The sequence below is a fragment of the Centruroides sculpturatus genome, unplaced genomic scaffold, assembly GCF_000671375.1.
Source record: "Centruroides sculpturatus isolate CEXI.00-Female unplaced genomic scaffold, Cexi_2.0 scaffold1132, whole genome shotgun sequence".
Lineage (NCBI taxonomy): Eukaryota > Metazoa > Arthropoda > Arachnida > Scorpiones > Buthidae > Centruroides > Centruroides sculpturatus.
The window spans coordinates 150,704-170,647 of NW_019385318.1; the positions used below are offsets into that span (position 1 = coordinate 150,704).

The 19,944-nt window shown below is 28.2% G+C and overlaps 1 protein-coding gene across 7 annotated transcripts in view; it reads left to right on the plus strand.

Annotated features, from left to right (window-relative positions):
• Nucleotides 1-19,944, plus strand: part of LOC111637573 (la-related protein 1B-like) — a 151,980-nt gene that overhangs the window by 16,956 nt on the left and 115,080 nt on the right. For all 7 annotated transcript variants that reach the window (XM_023383085.1, XM_023383080.1, XM_023383082.1 and 4 more), the window contains one exon: nucleotides 18,652-18,719. In XM_023383085.1, the coding sequence (XP_023238853.1) occupies nucleotides 18,652-18,719 (68 nt within the window). The remainder of the gene's footprint in view (nucleotides 1-18,651; nucleotides 18,720-19,944) is intronic.

Consider the following 19,944-nt stretch of genomic DNA (forward strand, 5'->3'; position numbering starts at 1 on the left):
ACACCTGAGATTAGAGTCAATTGTCCCTATCTACTAGCTAGCAAAACCACAGCCAAGGAAATAGGCTTGGGAAAATCAGTGAGAAAAGAAAACCCTGTGGAGCTTGACTCTAGTCTGAAAATGTTAAAAAAGACAAAATGTGAAAACATTTATTGTTTCATCCAATTTTTTTGAAACTTTTTTATATTTTATTGTTGTCATGGAATTTAATTAATCAATTAATTATTATTATGTTGTTATAAGTTATATCTATGTTTATACAATTTATATACCAAATACATCTTACATATTTTAAAATTGGCATTTAATTATCTTCAGATTGTTTCCACTGTTTCTCAGTTACATTTCATTCGAATGATGATGACCCTGTGAAAGAGCTTGAACAAAATTTTAATTAGGAACTAAATGAGTACAGATGTTATAAAAACACACAAATTTTCCTCAGCAAATGAGGCAAATTATCATAATTAACATTTGATCTAATTGTGAATCAAGTTTCTTCATTAATTGATGCTCGATTAACATGTGGCAGATGAACAATAATTGACAGCACAGTTGTCTAATTGAAATTTTTACTGTATGTATTCAATTGATTGCAAACATTGTTTACTGCTGTATTATAGATAACATATATGACATGTTTTTGTCACAAGAAAATTGTCATCTTAATAATTAAAACCCTCATATTAATAAAATTAGAAATATCCTAGATTAAATCCTAAGAAGTATATGAATACAAATAGTAGAAACTGATCTGTGAAAATACTATATGTGAGAGAGAGAGAGAGAATTTTACATTAAAAATGTTGAAAATATGAAATGAGACCATAACAAATTCAATGAAGTAGATGAATTACTCTGGCTTTATAGATAATAGAAATTGGCATTTAAAACTGAAATATGAATAATATTTAGATTTTATGCTTTTTTTTAATAAAAAGTGGAGAGATAGTACATTTTGATATTACATTCAGTTTGACAATATTTTAAAAAATACTTGAGCATTTCATGATTTATTATTTAGAGAATGATCTACATATTATAATAGAGATTATTATTAACAACATTATAATGATTTAATGAATTGTTGATATATCGTATTTAATGTGAAGTCTTTCATTAATAATGTGAAGTTTTTGTATGGCCAAATAATTTTATCAGTAAGAAACAGTCATTATATAGAGGAAAACATCATAGACAGACTCATTTTGTTATTTATATCTTTCAAAATAATTCATTATTGATCAAGCTTGAAAATATTTCTTTTGTGTAATTTATCTGTATGTGTTTTTAGACTTAACTTGTAAAAAATACAAATGATGTAAGTATATGTTATCCAAGTTGTCAGTGAGCATTTCTATAACCAAGCTATGAGATACATATCAAAAACTGTGAGATATGTAATAGGATTAGCATAATTGCTGAGCATTTCTCCTCTCTGATATGTTCTTATTTTAATTTATTACAGGATTTAAATTTTCTAGTTTATGCATCTTGTTGATGATATAAGCATTTTTTTCTTTTTTCTATACAGTGTGATGATAATCTATTTAATAAATTTGGTTTCAAGGCACATAATACAACTACTTTTCATAAGTTTGTCATGATGTGAAAAAATTCATTTTATTACATTTCAATGAACAAATTTGAAAATTAATAACAAATTACGAACAAATTTTATTTTAAAACTAGCTGCAAGGACCCGCTTCGCTGGTTTTTATTTGTTCATACATTTGTATGTAATATAGTTTTTTATATATATAAAAGACTGTTTTTCTAAGTAATCTAGAATCTAGCTGCAAGGACCCGCTTTGCTGGGTTTTTATTTGTGGGCAAAAAGTAACGATAGTGAAGATTAAGATAATTACATTATAGCCAATCTTACCCGTTTTCACAGAATGCAAGAATTAGGTCTCCCGTTTCCAGACTAATTAGAGACCTGGTCCCGATTCTATTTCTGAACGTCTCCTGTTCACGTCAAGTCAAATGAACTATTTTCAACGTTTCTGGAATGTTTACAATCGTTCTATAATAGAACCAATATTCGAATTTTATGTTCGAATTAAATTTGAACGAATTCAAACAAAACATTTGAAATAGAAAGCCACTTTCAACCACTTTCGACCTCATATCTCCCACACCCTTATAGCTATCGAGACGCAACCCCCCTGGTGCACGAATGGAGACTAGGGGCTACTACCACGTACAAACATCATTCACGTGCGATGTGTAGTTTCGGCGGAAAAGTGAAATATAGGGACATACATGTCCATTTGTATATATATAGATATGAAAGAACAATATTAAACAATATAATGAAGACTAATACATTAATAATTTTACATACAATTGAATAAATATTCAATAATTGCATCAATTGTCAAAATATTATAAAAATTAACTTAATATTTTGTTGTATGTCTTCTAGCTTGAATAACTGCTTGTAATTGATTAGGTAATAATTTAACAAATTTGGCATATTCACCTGAGGTGATTTCACTCCAAACTCTTCATGTTAAAGGAAGTAATTCATTTGCATTGCTTGGTTTTTCCTTCTCTAATTGTATCTTCATCGTTTTCCAAATGTTTTATATTGGAGATAAATTGGGCTGAGGCCACTGTAGAGAAGGAATTTTCCTTGCCTTCAACCAGTTTAGCATAAGCTGGTTGAAGGCAACCTTATGTACAGGTACAATACATTATCCTACTGATAAATAAATTTATCATCATGATGTAGTTGAAATTTAAAAGGTTATCATATCAATATACATCAGCAGTAACAGTGTTTTTCAGAACAAAGTTCATCAATTTCATTGCCAGACATGCACTCCTATATCAAGACCTTAGATGGAAACCTCACTGATTTTCTAACTAATTCAAGTTTGAATTCCTCACCTTTGTGGTGATAAATATGCACTCCTTTATCAGCAAAGGTCAGACAAAAAGCACTTCAGATCACTGATTTCCAATAAATCTATTGACCACTGTAAATGTTCTTTTGTCTGCTGCACACATTTTCATTGTTTTTTGTTTAGAAGTTGCTTTACTTTAGGAACTTGCTTAATTCTGCCAGTCTTTGCCATGTAGTTATAGTAGCCATGTTCTTAGCAATGTCACTAGATCATTTTTGAGCTAAACTTCATGCTAAGATAAATCTATTGCTATGCAAAATTCATTTCAGTACAACAGTATCATGAGAAGCAGTAATTTTAGATTGACAAGAATGATTTTTTTTTCAGGTTTTAATGGCTCTTCCATTCTTTCTAAGCTGTTTTAAGCATTTACTTACTACAGATTCTGATCTTCATTTCAGTAGTATTTGTGAACAGTGACACAGTTTGATGCAGTGAATATGGTTGTGCAAGATCAGTTTACTGGACATGCCATTCACTTTTATCTTGTTCAATTTCTATTTGTTGGGTTATATAAAAATGTTATTTAAAACATCTACTACTTAAGAAAAAACAGAGCAAAAAATACATGATGCAAATGCTTTAATATGCCATTTCTTTAATGCCAGAGCATTTTTCAAAAAACAAATGATCATTCATGTTAATAAAGTAAAGTAAGTTTGATCATTACAATAAATATGATATAGTGTTAGGTATATTTTGTCTTGTCTCTTCTATGAAAGTTCTGTTTGTAATTTTTGATTGATTGATTTTAGAAAAAAAAATTTTAGATAAGAATTGCTTCTTTAAGTTAAAGGCAGTTATTTAAGTTTTGCACATGGTTCCATTTTAAAATTTAAAGTTATTTGTTGTCTCCTGCCTGCCAGGATGCGGGCTCAATTTTATCATGATTCAAGAATTCTTGTTGAGATGCCATATATGAAAAAAAGCTCTTCTGATTTGTTAAATAGTTTCAAAGAGAGTAAGTAGTAACACTTTGACTGTGGTCTACATTATATATATATTGTATATGTATACATAACTTTCTCTGCTTAACCACTTTAATTTGTTTCTGACAATTCTGTTGCAAAATGAAAAGATGTTAAATGAATTAACAATCCCATTAATTTCAGTAGGAAAAATTATAATACATTTCATCAATTAAAGTTATCCAAATGGTTTTCAGATACAAAAATATATCAATTGAGAACAATGAAAATAAGTTTACATTAGTAATAAACAACAATCTGAATGTAAATAAATACAATTTAAACACAAAATATATAATGAAAGGTTGATGTTTGTGTTCACCAACAAAGAATAAGAAGATTTAATGATGTGGTGATTGATGATGATGACTGAAAGAGTGATTCTGTAGAAAGTTGTGTACTTGAGTAATTATCTTATGAATCCATGTTTCAATTAGATGGACTCAATGTCAGTTTCCTGTTCTTGATACTAAAAATTCCAGATATGAAAGTCTTTGGTATATGTGTGGAATTGGAAATTTCTCTGGATTAAAAAAATTTAAGATGGAATTTTGTTTTCTTTCTTTTAGTTTACATTTGTATATTTTTATTTTATTCTTTCTGCTCTGTGGGCACTAAGAAAGCATTGTCATTCTCGTCTCTCACAAGCTGGTCGCTGATTGGCTAATCATTTGGATTAGCCAATCAGCGACCGGCTTATGAGAGACAAGAGACAGTGACCAGAATATGGCCCCTGGTCTCCCAAAGCAATAGGCTGACATCTGTAGCTTACTATGGGATGGTCGAAATGACTTTGGATCACATCTGATTCTGTTTTGGTAGATAATTGGCCAGCATTGCTGATGTATGGTTACTGCAGCTATGTGGCATTTTTCAAGTGATTTTGTCATAGCCCATTTTTGCGTGTTCCACAGCAGTAATAAAATGAATATGTATTTTAATCAAATGTTCTGATAACTATCATTGCTAATGAAATTCTATACCAAGTTTATTGATATTTTGCTCTATTGAAAGTATAAATGATGTATCATTTTATAAGTATATTAATGACAGCACACAGTTATGTTAGACAATATTCATATAGTAATTTCATTTCTAACTATACTATTATGGACAAGACTATGTCTTGTTTATAAAATTGTACTGCCACTCGTTCTTATCAGCATAGAGGTATGAAGGAGTACATGTCAAGAGTTGATATTTGGCACAGAGTATTAGGTGCCTGAATCATTTGCGCATAAAAAAATCCAGACTCTTAGGTAGTTGGTGGACCGAGAATCGAGTCAAAGTAAAATCCAAAATGGTGACCCTCTTCTACAAACAGGCAAAACAGCCACCTCACCCCACCGAAGTCGTGTAGGGGAGAGTACCACCCACAGTCATTCTAAGAAGTGAACTCTGACCTTAGGACTGAACATGTAGTTTCTTCTGTGTTAAATAAAATTTGTAATCTAATTTTGTAAATTTGGGAGTGCTTCAAATATGACGTTTAAAACGGTTTTATGTTGTTACAAGTGGGTTTTTTAACAATATCTAGTATAGTAAAATTGTAGGAACAATAAAAAATTTGACGTTATATTAGGGTTGTCATTACGTTCGACTGTATATTGTTTGTGCAAAATAAAAAAATAATTTTGGACGATACAATAGCCATGATTATTTTTTTCAAAAATGGGAACTTTTCGTTATGCATCGACAAAAATTCAACCCGGGCTGACACGCAACAGAGAGAAATTTTGAAATTAGATAAGTTCTCATTTCATCGAAGATGCATCGTGGATGATTTCGTGGTTGGCAAAGCTTGAACGATTGCGACTAAAAGCAGCGATATCAAAGAAGATAGGAGAATGAGACCTGCCTTGAGCATCAAAGTGATCATGTCTCTGAGACATAGTCTTGTCCCAAATACGGTTTTGTTGTTTTACTTGTTTTAATATTATTATTATTATTATTTTTTTTTTTTGCTAGTAATGATGTATAAATATTTCTGCATGTTATAAGCAAAAACTGACTCAGTGGTTTTGTCATATATATGTGATTTCCATTGAAACTTTTGTAGAGAGTGCTGCCATCTCTTGTCTATTTTGTGTAATTTTTCATTTGTATATGTTACTTTGTTACTACAAATAAAAGAATTTGACTTTGTGAAATGGTTGGTCATAAACAGAAAGGTATCTCAACTGATAAATCACTGCAGAATTAGAATCGCAAAATGTGTGATGAATTTTTAGAGAAAGCATTGAAGTTTCTGAGTAAATGAAGTGTCTTAATCAGCTCCTAAAAACCTGGAAAATGTTGCTGATGATCAGCAATTATCAAACGATCATTGAGCATCAATCAAAGTTTGGATTTTAGTTGACAGTGAAGACGATGAAATTACTGAACCATAAAATAAAGAAAGAAGACTTATTAAGAATGAAAGAAGAATAACTTTTTTCCAAATTATTTGACAATAGCAAATTAAAGATTAGTGTGAAACAGTAAAACTTGAATATTTGAAGTGTTTTTGACATGGAATTGATTTCAAATGAAACTGATAAATATTACTATTATGTAATTTCAAACACTAAAGTAAATGAAAAGTCAAAAGTTGAAAAATTGGAGAAAACACTTTGTGTGATTTAAATTTGCAATGATAGAGAAGCAAGTAAATAACTGTATGACCTGGATGCACACTCTGTCAATCTCATAGTGTATCCTGGAATTCTTATGCATTTTAATTATTTCATAAAGCTGTACAGTTTATTAGGAAATGAAATTCTATATTTAATTAGCCAGTTTACCATTTTTTGTTTTTGACTATTGCTGTACAGAGATCTTTCCAGTTGACAACTGTGATATGGAGATTTGTCCATAAAAATATGATTTTTCTGAAACATTGGAATAAGTTGATTCTTAAACCATTTCACAAAATGTCCTCATCCATTTTTTGGAAACAAAATGGTCTTTGGAAATGAAAACAATCTGGGTTTGGGAATAAAATCATTTTTATTTCCAGCATGAAGAATTATTAATTGTCTGCTTCTTCCAGTTGGGGCTTTCAAATTAGTTGCACTGTATTGCTAGCATTTTTATACCATGTGATGCTTGTTCACCCACATCTCATATAAATATATACAGGACTGGCTTTTATCCCCAGTGTTTGCTGTAAACTGTTTGCAAAAAATTAATTATGAATGCAATGATTTATTTTTTCCATAAGTGTCTGTTAACTTTACAATAAGGAAATTTGAACTTCTTCACAATCTTCCTTAATGATTGAATGCATGTTGTGTGTGTAAAATAAATTACTCTTGTTAACGTATGTAATTAACTTTATTATAATCAAATGTAACTTTGTGATAATACAATGTAACATTGTGCCTCCAGGTATAAGTGTCACTACAGCTAACGCACGACTGACTGGAGATGAAGAAACACGACAACAGTCAGAGGTGTGGGGTCACCTAACTAAGTCAAGGGACAATTTGTCCCCTGGAGATTTACATACATAACAATTCTTCCATGCTTAATAAAATGTTTAAACTTTGTTCGTTTAAAGATTTAGGCATTGTACTGGTCTTTGTATTCACATTGACATCTTTAAGACAATATTTGTTTTACAAACAGTAATGTTCTGTTGTAATCTGTTTGATGTGTAGAAATGCCTTAGAGACTTTAGTCATGTAACGAGCAATAAAGTAATTTTCTTGAATTCCTAGTATAATTGAAACAACACCCTATGATGATTATTTCTTCCTTGTGTTATTTATGTTGTAGCATATATATATATAAAATATTGAAAAGTTTTTGTTATAATTTAATTTTTAGAGATACAAAACTGAATTTAATAGGGAGGGAGTTTGTACTTTTCTAAATATGCTTACATAAATTAAAATTTTCTTTCCTATCAAATGTCTGTGTATTAGTGCCAAGATCAATATTTAATCAAAAGTTATTTACTTTGGCAAAAATGTTTGAACAGGTAACAATTGTTTTTCAATAATTACTTTAAATATGCTTATTGCAATTATTTGGTTAGTCAGTAGAATATTATATTAAACTTTGGATCTTCATTTTCCAATATAATTACAAAATATTTTGATATTTCATCAGTGACTTTCATAACAAATTTTATTTTAGACTTGTTTAATCATCATAATGTTGCTTATATAAAAGATAATAATAAGTTCCACTATCAGGATTTAAGTACTCATCTAATTTGTATTGACTTTAAATTATTCTAAATATTAATTGTTTCCACAAAGTTAAATATTTTAATAATTGTATAGCAACTAAATATGCTAAATTAACAGAGAAGTGTTATAATTTATATTTTTTAATTTAAAATGAAATGAAATTTTGGTCTTAACATAGTCTTGTGAGCATATAAAATTTAAACTACATAAAGTAAGTGCTGTATCAGTTGAGGCAGTCTGCATTGTAAAATTTAGCATAAAATGGTTTTAAATTTCATCATTATAAAATACAAAAGAAGCATATCTATAGTAGTTTTAAGTCAATCCAAAGTTGAAACACTGGAAAGAATAAAAATGTTTTATATAAATTTAAACTCTGTTAAATCAGTTTTTATAAGTCAACTATTCAAAAACAGGAAAATTATTTTAAGAACTTTATAAATTTAAAAAAAGTCTTAATGCTAGAAGTTTCCTTGTTGGGTGTCATAGAGGATATCTTTATCTGTCTTTTAATTAAAATATTAAATAAATAAATAAATATATTTATATTATATACCCTTCCAAATGATCATATTTTCATAGAACAGAATTTTTAGTCTTTATGACTTTAAATCCTCATTAAGCTGATAACCCTTACTTGATCAATAACCACACAAACTTGTAATCTTTTTGGGTGAAATATTCTCATTCAGGCAACTAGTTTCATCCTCCTGCATAGATGATAAAATTCAATCATGGGCATAATATAATGTACAATGGTGGGCATATTGCACTCTTGCATTAGATATAAGAATTTGTCTTAGTTGTCAGTTTTTCCCCCAACTTCAATGTCTGTTCTTTTTCCTATTTGGTCTTGTTGTAAAGCAATGTTTCTCAACATCTAACGAGTCATCGCCCCCTTCAGTAAAACCATTTGTAGTCTCACCCCCTTCACTTCAAAATTCCGATGCCAAGGGCCAAGGCTAATGCCAAATTCATACTGCATTGAATAGAATAGTGACTAGTATAATGTTATTTGTTTAATTATTGTACGATATAATGAATAAAATATCTAATTATTCTTAATATAATGTTTTACTATATCGCCCAGAAAATTGTTTTTTTCCGCCCAAAATATAAATTGTTACTAATCGCCCTCTCAACATGAAAAAACGCCCACATGGGGGCAATATTTCCCCTGTTGAGAAACACTGTTGTAAAGACTATACATAATTTACTGTTAATGTCTTCAACAACTAGCTCTAGCCTACAGTTTGTTCTTATAATAAAGCCAGTGAATTTAATGTTTCCATTTATGGGGATAAATAAAATGGTAATTGATGACAACAGATTTGGGTGGGGTTTGGGCAATTTTTAGAATTTGTTTAACCTAATAGAAAAGAAATATTGAAGGCATCATTTCATCAAAAAAGTTAAAACAGAAAGCAAATGTCATTTTAGATTATCTTAAGTCAAACATTTAAGACTATGTGATTACATTTTCATGTACTGTACATTATACATAATTGCATGTAATGTATCAGTAAATAAATTTTCTTGTTTACAGTGCTAATCAATACCTAGCACTTACAGTTATCGCTATATTACCTATACAGTAGTATGTTTAATGTTACACTAGAATATTATATACTGTATTTACTCACATATAAGATGAGGTTTTTATTCATTTTTCACTTCAAAATCCTAGGTGGTCCTATATGCGTGAGCGAAGAATTTTGCGTTTTTGCAATAATTTTTGTGAACTACGTATTTGCATTTTTGCCAGATGCTAATCCTTTGGTGTTTAAAACGTAACTATTTTATCTGGGTTGTTTGAATCGTTCTTGTGCATTGTCAGGAGTAAAGATGAATAGTAATAGGAAAAGCAAAACTTTTGAATTGAATACAAACATCGCTAAACCTGATATATAATATAGCTAAACACCAACCGTATGCCAAAAATCTATCGGGCTAGTTTTAAGGCTAATTACTAAATGAATTACGTAACCAATTTGGCTCTAGAGGTAAGCGTTAGGCGCCATCTCTTATTAACATTAATAATTATAAATAAATAAATTAATTTAAATAATTTAGAACCGCTGGGAGAAAAAATCGGCCCGGAGCGGGACTCGAACCCACAACTCCTGCTTACCGTGCAGATGCGTTGCCAGTTACGCTATCCAGACCTCCAGTCCGATCTCCTCTTCCAGCACATATAAGCTAACTATATAACCATCGACGGTTATTACAGCGCCGGCTGGGGACACATCCAGTGCCCACGTCCTATAAGGCACTCAACTGGCCATCGCAAGCCCCAGCAAGGCTTAATATATACAAACATCGTAATATATACAAATTGGTTATGTAATTCATTTAGTAATTAGCCTTAAAACTAGCCCGATAGATTTTCGGCATATGGTTGGTGTTTAGCTTTTGAAATGAATTCCAAAATCACATGGGAGCCCAATATAAATTTTAATCCATTCTCACAAGAAACAGATGATTATTCAGGAATCAGAATTTGGAGAAACTCATAAGTTTAATCAACGGAGAGTGGATTCGACTGTTAAGAATTGGAAAAAAAGGTTTCCAGTTGTCCAGCTTTACATGAACAAATTATGTTGTCAATTTTTCCTTAAAGTTTAAAATGCCAGTAATTTTTGCGGGACATTGTGTGCATTTATATGCATTTGATAATATTTTATTTGTGATTAAACAAAATAAAATTAGAATTGTATTAATAAATCTAATTTTCTTTATTTTGATCTTTAAAGTCGCACCTCGTCCTATATGCGAGTAAGTACGTAATACTGTGTACAGTGTAGTACTGTATATTATTATTGGACATACTAATATACTCAGATAAAGTATATCCACATAGAGTAGTTTTACTTGACAAGTTTTTATTGTACATGCCCAAGTTTGCCATAATCTTGATTAGGTGTTGATCTTGATCTTGTGTGTAGAGAGAATCTAGTTTTATGAGGATTATTGTACAGATACAAAGTTATTTGAAGTTGTCATTTTTATCAATAATTGGTGCAATGATCATTTAACCATATTGTATGATAGAAATTTACTTTAGTTTATTTTAGAGAAACAGTAAAATGTTAAAATTCATACTTTATAGCAAGAAACAGTTCTGTCTACATATTTTTCTGCATTTTCAATTTTTACTGTTTAGAAAATGATTAATTCTTATCTGAAATTTTATATTTTTTTCAAATAGTTCTGCCCATTACAACGTGTAAACGACATTCTGGCAGTTGTAGACTTCCTTAAGGTTAAGCCAAAGAAGGCCAATGCCATAGCCAAGACATTTGTTTACTTACAAAAAAATAGTGTATTGTTGATTTTTTTATTAAATAATTTAACTACTGTTGCATTTAAAGATGGAAACAAAATAGTTACATAAGAAATATGTAATTCTGGGTTAAATATTTTAAATATGTAATGTATAAAAATAGCAAAGCCATAAAATTGGAGTCCTTGTATCCTTTGCATATACTTGCAGGAACATACTTGAAATAGATGTGGAATTAATTTTTTGTAGAGACTGTTTCTCTGCCTTTATGTGTAAAAAGTATTTTTAAAAATCCTTTCAGTAATCAAAATTTCTGAAGTGTTTTGATTGAAATTTTTAAGAAGATACCCTGATTTTAAATGCTAGAGGATATCTTTTTATGCTTTTGTATGATGGAGAAGCAGCAGCTGTAAACATTTTTGCCACTGTTTTAAGCCATACTCCTGAAAAATGCTAATTTTTAAAAATATTGTTTTCATATATATTTTAAAGATATTTAAGTATTTATCATGAGGTAACTTTTAATATATAATTTCTGTACTTTCTAAGAGTTTTTATTCTAAAATGCATTGTATCATACATCATTTATCATTTGACTATAAATAGCTTTTGTAATTTGAAATCAGTTCTATGAACAAAAGCAGGTGGTTGTTTGATGTGTGGATGAAGTAAAATTTAAATATAAGTAGTGACTTTCAATTAAAATATTTTTTAAATGAAAAAATAATAATATATAAATTATATATTTTTCATGGGAATAAAAGCTGCCAATAAAATAGAATTGCTATTTATTAATTTTTTGAATNCTACATATTTTTCTGCATTTTCAATTTTTACTGTTTAGAAAATGATTAATTCTTATCTGAAATTTTATATTTTTTTCAAATATTTTAATTTATACCTTACAGTTGAGCTATATTCAAAAGAAGTTGCCCTTTTCAAATTTATACAAATTTCTTTTGAGTATTTTGAAAGAAAAGTTTGATCCAGAATGTAACTCAAACCTGTAACTCTTATATTTACTTTTATTGATATTTTTATGTATTTGAGAATTATTTAATTTTTCTAAAAAACGTCATTGTTCTATTCAAGCATTCCATGATCAAATATACAGATTTGAAGAACTCCATTTATAAATCAAAAACATTAATCCAAAAGTTTTATTTTGAATTTAATCTTACTGGAATTCAATTAAGGCTCTTTGATAGGTGTGTTTATTACTGTATTATTACTTTATCTTCACTTTTAGAATTTTCATTGTGAGTGCTTCCAAATTGAAAGAAGCACCCACATTGACTTGACACTAGCTTTCAATTGATGTAATATGTATCATTTCATATCCATAGATATGCTTTACCTGATGATTTTCACCGTCATCACTTGCATACTTCATTTCAGAAATAATGAGAACAACACACATCATCTACAAATATATGATGATTATATATACAAAAGCTAATCAAATAGAAGAGTTTCAAACAAATTAATATGAGTGAGTGGGTGAATGTATCAATGAGTTATGGGATGCAAGTTTCTGTACAGCATCATAACAAAACAACAGAGCAGGGATGAGTGAATTAATAATCATCAGTACTGTTTGTATACTAATCTTAAAATTTATATATTACGTAAAGTTTATCATTGTTTTGATGATTAGAATGAATATAAAGAGGGTTTTCAATAATAAAGTTAGTTTCTAAAAATCCCTACTTAAAACAGTATATGTCAATCAGACTGATTTTCCATTAAATTTATGCATTATAAAGGAAATACATTCCAGACCAACTAAACATTTGAATTTACAGTAGAGCGTCGTTTATCCGAAAGCTGGTTATCCGAAACGTCCGTTATCCAAAAGCATTCCAGTCGGCAAATTTAAATTTCCGCTAGTGCTGTGGCGCTGCAATCTTCGGCTATTTCTCGGGCTACTCAAATATTTTACGTTTTTGATACTAAATTAACATCTGAAATATAATTTTTTATTATTTTTATATTTTTCAATAAATTTATTTTGTTTGTACAAAATAAAAAAATANTAATGTTCATAAATCTGAAGCTATCTGTTGCTACTTAGTTACAGCGCTGTAGTTACAACATTGTTACAATGAACTATGTTTAAAAAAAATTTATGACAACTTAATATTACATCATTTGAACAGGAATTGGACATGTATATTTCCTTCAAATTTATTATTTTTTATTTTATTAATACTTTCATAGTTATTTTCTAATTATTATTTAGAAAATATGATAAATTATACCATATTACAGTTTTATTTACAATAAAATAGAGAGGTTGAGGCCGAAGTTTTAAACACGAAAATGTGTACATCGGACATTCAGCGCCGCTTTCCTGTAAGCCTAGAAGTTTGACAATGATGTTTGGATAGTCAGTGGAATCATGCTCGACATTCCAAACACCATTGTCAAACTTCTAGGCTTACAGGAAAGCGGCGCTGAATGTCCGATGTACACATTTTCGTGTTTAAAACTTCGGCCTCAACCTCTCTATTTTATTGTAAATAAAACTGTAATATGGTATAATTTATCATATTTTCTAAATAATAATTAGAAAATAACTATGAAAGTATTAATAAAATAAAAAATAATAAATTTGAAGGAAATATACATGTCCAATTCCTGTTCAAATGATGTAATATTAAGTTGTCATAAATTTTTTTTAAACATAGTTCATTAGCATATATTATTTTAACTATTGTAATTTAAAAGCCCCATGTCTCTCTTTTTTCTCCTTTTATACAAATGTAACAATTGCTTTATTTAAAACTGAACTTTTTATTTATAGAAATTGTTTATTCACTTGTAATATTTTTTTAATATAATTCTTTTTGAGAACTTAGTTGAATAAGAATAGACTCTGCTATACAAAATTCTCTATATATATGCATAACAATTGAAGATATATATCAGGTTGCTTTGTTTCAAGTAGAGAATGTCTTGATTATGTTTATTTATAGTATATTAGAGATGTGCGAAATTAAAATTCCATGACAAAACTTCCGTACCCTTAATAATTTCATTTACATTAATTTTTTAATGATTATACAAGTTTACAATATATTTTATTTAGCAACAGAAACATCAATAGTTTTGCCTTTATTTTGTTATCAAATAAATGATCTATCTAAGTGACTACTTTGAACAAACTATTTTGAAATATTTGCATAAATGAAATGTTTCGTCTATGATCTTATATATAGTTATTTTATCATCCAGAAATGACTAATATTATTACTATTCTTGAGTGATGATATAATTAGTTTTGAATTTGCTCATAATATATTTGATATAACATTTAAAATAAGTTTGTTATATATACTTTTTAAAATTATATAATGTATATTTTAAATGATCAGTCATACATTTTACAGCTTTTCTATAGTTCTTGGTAAACTGATTATGATGTGTAAAGTAGCAGTTGATTGAATAGTGCTGTCTTTGTTTAGTAAATGTATGTTAATGCTCAAAACAGTAATTTTCTTTTGTTATCATTTTAATGAGAATGTCTAAAAATACAATGTATTAGTAGAGTTTTGTTCTACATAAATTTTAAAAGATAACAAATGAGAGATTTTACTTGAGATAATCTTTTTACCACTAATTATAATAAAAATTTGGTTATAAAGACTATTATAGCAATATCTGATAACCAGAATTTTAAGACCTGGCAAGTTAGTGCCATTTAGTTTTGTTTCATACTTCCAACTATATTTGTTAAATAAAATTTAGAAGTAAAATATTTATTGTTCTACATTTAGGTGAAAGGGTTTTGAACTAAATCTACTTTTACTTCTTGTCTCATTTTAAGTTATTGGAAATTATTATCAAAAATACAAATTTAAAAGTATATTTTTCAAATTAAATCATTATTATTATTATTATTTGAAATTGTCATTTAATATATTTTCATTTTTATTAAATCATATTTAGTCACATTTGCGTGTATGTTAGCCGAATATAAAATAATTTACAGAGCTAGGTATTATACTTTGTAACACTTATAAGTTGTAAATAGAATACGAAGGTAAGATGGTAATTGAAGTATTTAAAACACTGAATTTATTGATCTGGCCAACTTCGAAGGTATCTTTGCCAAGTATTTGATTATTCTGGACTCGATCCATGTTTACTTGACATCTCATCTGTGTACCAAATTATTTTGAAAACAATATTTTGTTTTTTTTTTCCTACAGTAGTTTTTTACATACATACTTAGAAATAGTAAAATTTCGGTTAGGACTGTATAAATATTATAAGACATTAAAATTTATTTAATTATTACCAAATATGTTATCATTGTTAACTTGGATCTTATTAGCTAAATAATTATCTGCTGAATCCTATTGATTTGTTAATTAGTTATAAATTCATTGTAGTAATTAATAGATGATGACATGCCTACTAATAATGCCGTATTGTTCAAATTATTAATTAAGTTTATAGGCAGTTAACATGGCATAATGTTGCAGATTATTGTTCTGTGTTAGTTTGAAATAAATGTCTAAAATGACTTTATGTAATAATTATTATATTAATATATTTGACAAAAACATTATCTGAAGGAAAGATGTGTTGTAGAAATATTTATTACTGAAAACAGCTGATGAAATTTTTTTCTCCATACTATTAATTGAATTGCTAATAAATCTTCTATCATCCTAAATGGCAATAAAAATCAAAGTTGGCTACTTATTCTGTTATTAAAGAAATGGAGAAATTTATATTATTATTTTTTTCAAATAGTTCTGCCCATTACAACGTGTAAACGACATTCTGGCAGTTGTAGACTTCCTTAAGGTTAAGCCAAAGAAGGCCAATGCCATAGCCAAGACATTTGTTTACTTACAAAAAAATAGTGTATTGTTGATTTTTTTATTAAATAATTTAACTACTGTTGCATTTAAAGATGGAAACAAAATAGTTACATAAGAAATATGTAATTCTGGGTTAAATATTTTAAATATGTAATGTATAAAAATAGCAAAGCCATAAAATTGGAGTCCTTGTATCCTTTGCATATACTTGCAGGAACATACTTGAAATAGATGTGGAATTAATTTTTTGTAGAGACTGTTTCTCTGCCTTTATGTGTAAAAAGTATTTTTAAAAATCCTTTCAGTAATCAAAATTTCTGAAGTGTTTTGATTGAAATTTTTAAGAAGATACCCTGATTTTAAATGCTAGAGGATATCTTTTTATGCTTTTGTATGATGGAGAAGCAGCAGCTGTAAACATTTTTGCCACTGTTTTAAGCCATACTCCTGAAAAATGCTAATTTTTAAAAATATTGTTTTCATATATATTTTAAAGATATTTAAGTATTTATCATGAGGTAACTTTTAATATATAATTTCTGTACTTTCTAAGAGTTTTTATTCTAAAATGCATTGTATCATACATCATTTATCATTTGACTATAAATAGCTTTTGTAATTTGAAATCAGTTCTATGAACAAAAGCAGGTGGTTGTTTGATGTGTGGATGAAGTAAAATTTAAATATAAGTAGTGACTTTCAATTAAAATATTTTTTAAATGAAAAAATAATAATATATAAATTATATATTTTTCATGGGAATAAAAGCTGCCAATAAAATAGAATTGCTATTTATTAATTTTTTGAATATATAAATTTAGCAAAGTAGATCCAATATGAAAGCAGTTGATCAAAATGAAAAGTTCAAGTGTTAAGTGAAAATTAAGATAAAAGAAATGATATTAGTCTTCAGTACAGTTCTGTTATATTTATTATGCTTTCTTTAACAATGTTTGTATTCTTTTGGAGAAATTTTGCAGTTAACATTGAATGAAGTCGTTCATACATTTCAGCTTGACATCATTTGGCAAGATGTATCATCATTACTTACCTTTTATGTAATGGCCAGCATCCAATGATTTTAGACACTAAAAATTCATAGTGACATTTGTTAGATGTTGTTCTATTGAATATTCCAAACATGATAATATTTCAAATGTCATTTTCTGTAACATGAGAAATAAGTCATCCTGTATCGTTAGACAACTTAGGAAAACAAGTTGTATTTTCTTTCAAACTGTTTATCATCATTGATCTTAAATGCTTTCTATACTATTCTTATACTTGTTTATACACACTTACTCTTGCCATTGAATTACTGTATATACATTTTATATTATTTAAAAATCATTTTGTGATTGAAAAACTACAGAATGGAATTTTGGTCAGTCAGAAAAACATCAACTATTTTGGAGTTTTCAATCAGTTGAAAGCAAAACACATATAGTACAAATATGTATTTAATGTGCACTTAAACATCAATAAAAGTGTTCCAACATATATGAGTGTTTTAAAACATGCTAATTTTATACTAATTTTAATGAAAAATTAAATTGTATTTGTAGCTATATCTGATTTGGCCAGGAGTTTCCATTCTCCCTATGGAAGCTTGGATTGTATACAAAATGAAAACAAATTATGTTTTTAACTCTCCACTTTTCTTGCTATATCCTTTATCTTTATGTATGATTGTAGATGATGTCTTAATTACTTAGAAGGACTCAGAGGAGGAATGGGTAATATTTATAGAAATGCTGTCTTTGTTTACCTTTCTACTTCATTCAGCATTGAACATGAAAATGACACTAAAATATTGGTTTTGGATCCACACATATACAATATTTGTAATTTTTTAAGTCAGATGATGATAAAAGTTAAGATTTAAATAGTAGATAAAGAATAAAACTGAATTGAACGAATAAAGCAAATTTTTTAGATATCAGGCACAAAATGCTTATTAAATTTTTGTGCTGTTTTCTGTTCTCTGAAACTTCATATATAAAATGAAGAAGTTACCTCACCATCACCGTATACTACAAAATATATCTCCTCCTTGTTACCTGTCTCATTCAAGAAGTAACAGTAGTGTCCCAATAAAAATGTGAATGTCTGTTAATTAAAATAAATTTAGTCCCAGAGAGAATTTTTAGGAAAGAGTAATCCTTTAGCAAACTATTTCTTGTGGAAACATGCATAAAGTTATAGTGAATGGACTATAGTTTATAGCTTTTCATCAGGTTTAAACTTAACAATTAAGAATCCAATAAAAAACATTTGAGTTTGAATGAGTTTAAAGCTTGGCATATCTAAAAAGGTAGTTTTATTTATTTTTTTAAATACACCAATTGGAAATTTTTCATTGAAAGCGAATTTATTAAGGATAGATATGTATTTTTTATTAGTAATTTATTAATTATCAAGTTCATATTGTCTTTGTTTTGAAATTATATATGTGTATGTTTTTTTTGTATTTAGAAATAGCGACAGGATCGCAAATAATGAATTCTATTCCACCAAAAGAGAAAAGACGACTTCCTCCTAGAGTAAGTATATCTTAAAGTATTCTAGAATTAACTTATTTAAATTATATTGCTCAAGAAATTTTTGATAAATTTGTTCTTTAGTAGTACTTGTAAAAACCAATGTTAAACTAGACTTAAAATTATGTTTAGATAAGATCTATATGTCTTGATATATAATTAAGCTTAATTGGAGTTGACTATTAATGTGAATGTAATCCATATTAATTAATTTAGTTAGACTGTTTTGATGATTTGATTTTTTTCTTTTTTAAATATTGAGCTGATACATGCAAAACAAAAGATAGTGTTACACAGTTTAGGGTGCAAAGTGAAGTACCAGTCCTGGATTTAATGGGAAGCAAAATATAATGATCCAAAATAATATTTATATATAAACAACAATGATTATAACAAGAATTAGTAATGAATTAGTATATATTTAGTATATTTCAAATATTCAAAAAAAAAGTCAAGATCAGTTATTTACAAAATAAACAGTTAATCAATGGAAAAAAATTATTTTTCGTATAAATCAATCAAATCTCCACAGAAATAATTAAACAAAGAATACACTTCTTACAAGCTCATTGCTTATCAAAGAATGCCAGACAATTTCCTTCAATGAATATCACTGTCGAAAGCTACACCACACAGTTGAACAGATGTGCTGTCTTTTATCTTTCTATTGGTGTAACTTCACATTGCCCTATTTACATGTCTACATGTCATGGGATCAGTGACAGATATAAATTACTAAATGTAGATTTTCATATTTTTGAATTTAGCACATTGAGGGTTTCTTAGGAGTTTCCATCCAGAAAAGACCCAAAAAGAAAATAACTATAACTAAAAATAATGCCCAAAACAAAATAATGATTGGACTTGACTCCTTACACCTGTTTATATCTGTATACAGTATATGTAAGTATACATGTATAATCATTGGCAGAATGCCAATGATTATACATGTGTACTTACATATACAGTACTAAGCGAACACTAACTGAAATAAGTATTTACTTTGTCTCAGCTAGGTCCCAAACAAAAATAATAATATTCTAATAAAATTTAAAAAGGTTTTGAAATGTATTTGTCATCCACGATATATAATTGTATATGTTGGTTATGGTTGGGTGATGATCTGTGAATGTAAGATTGCATGAGATTTAGGGTATGTTCGTAAAGTCGAATGAGTTAAATGAGAATGACATCATCATTATTCTCATTTTGTTAGACTTTTTGATTG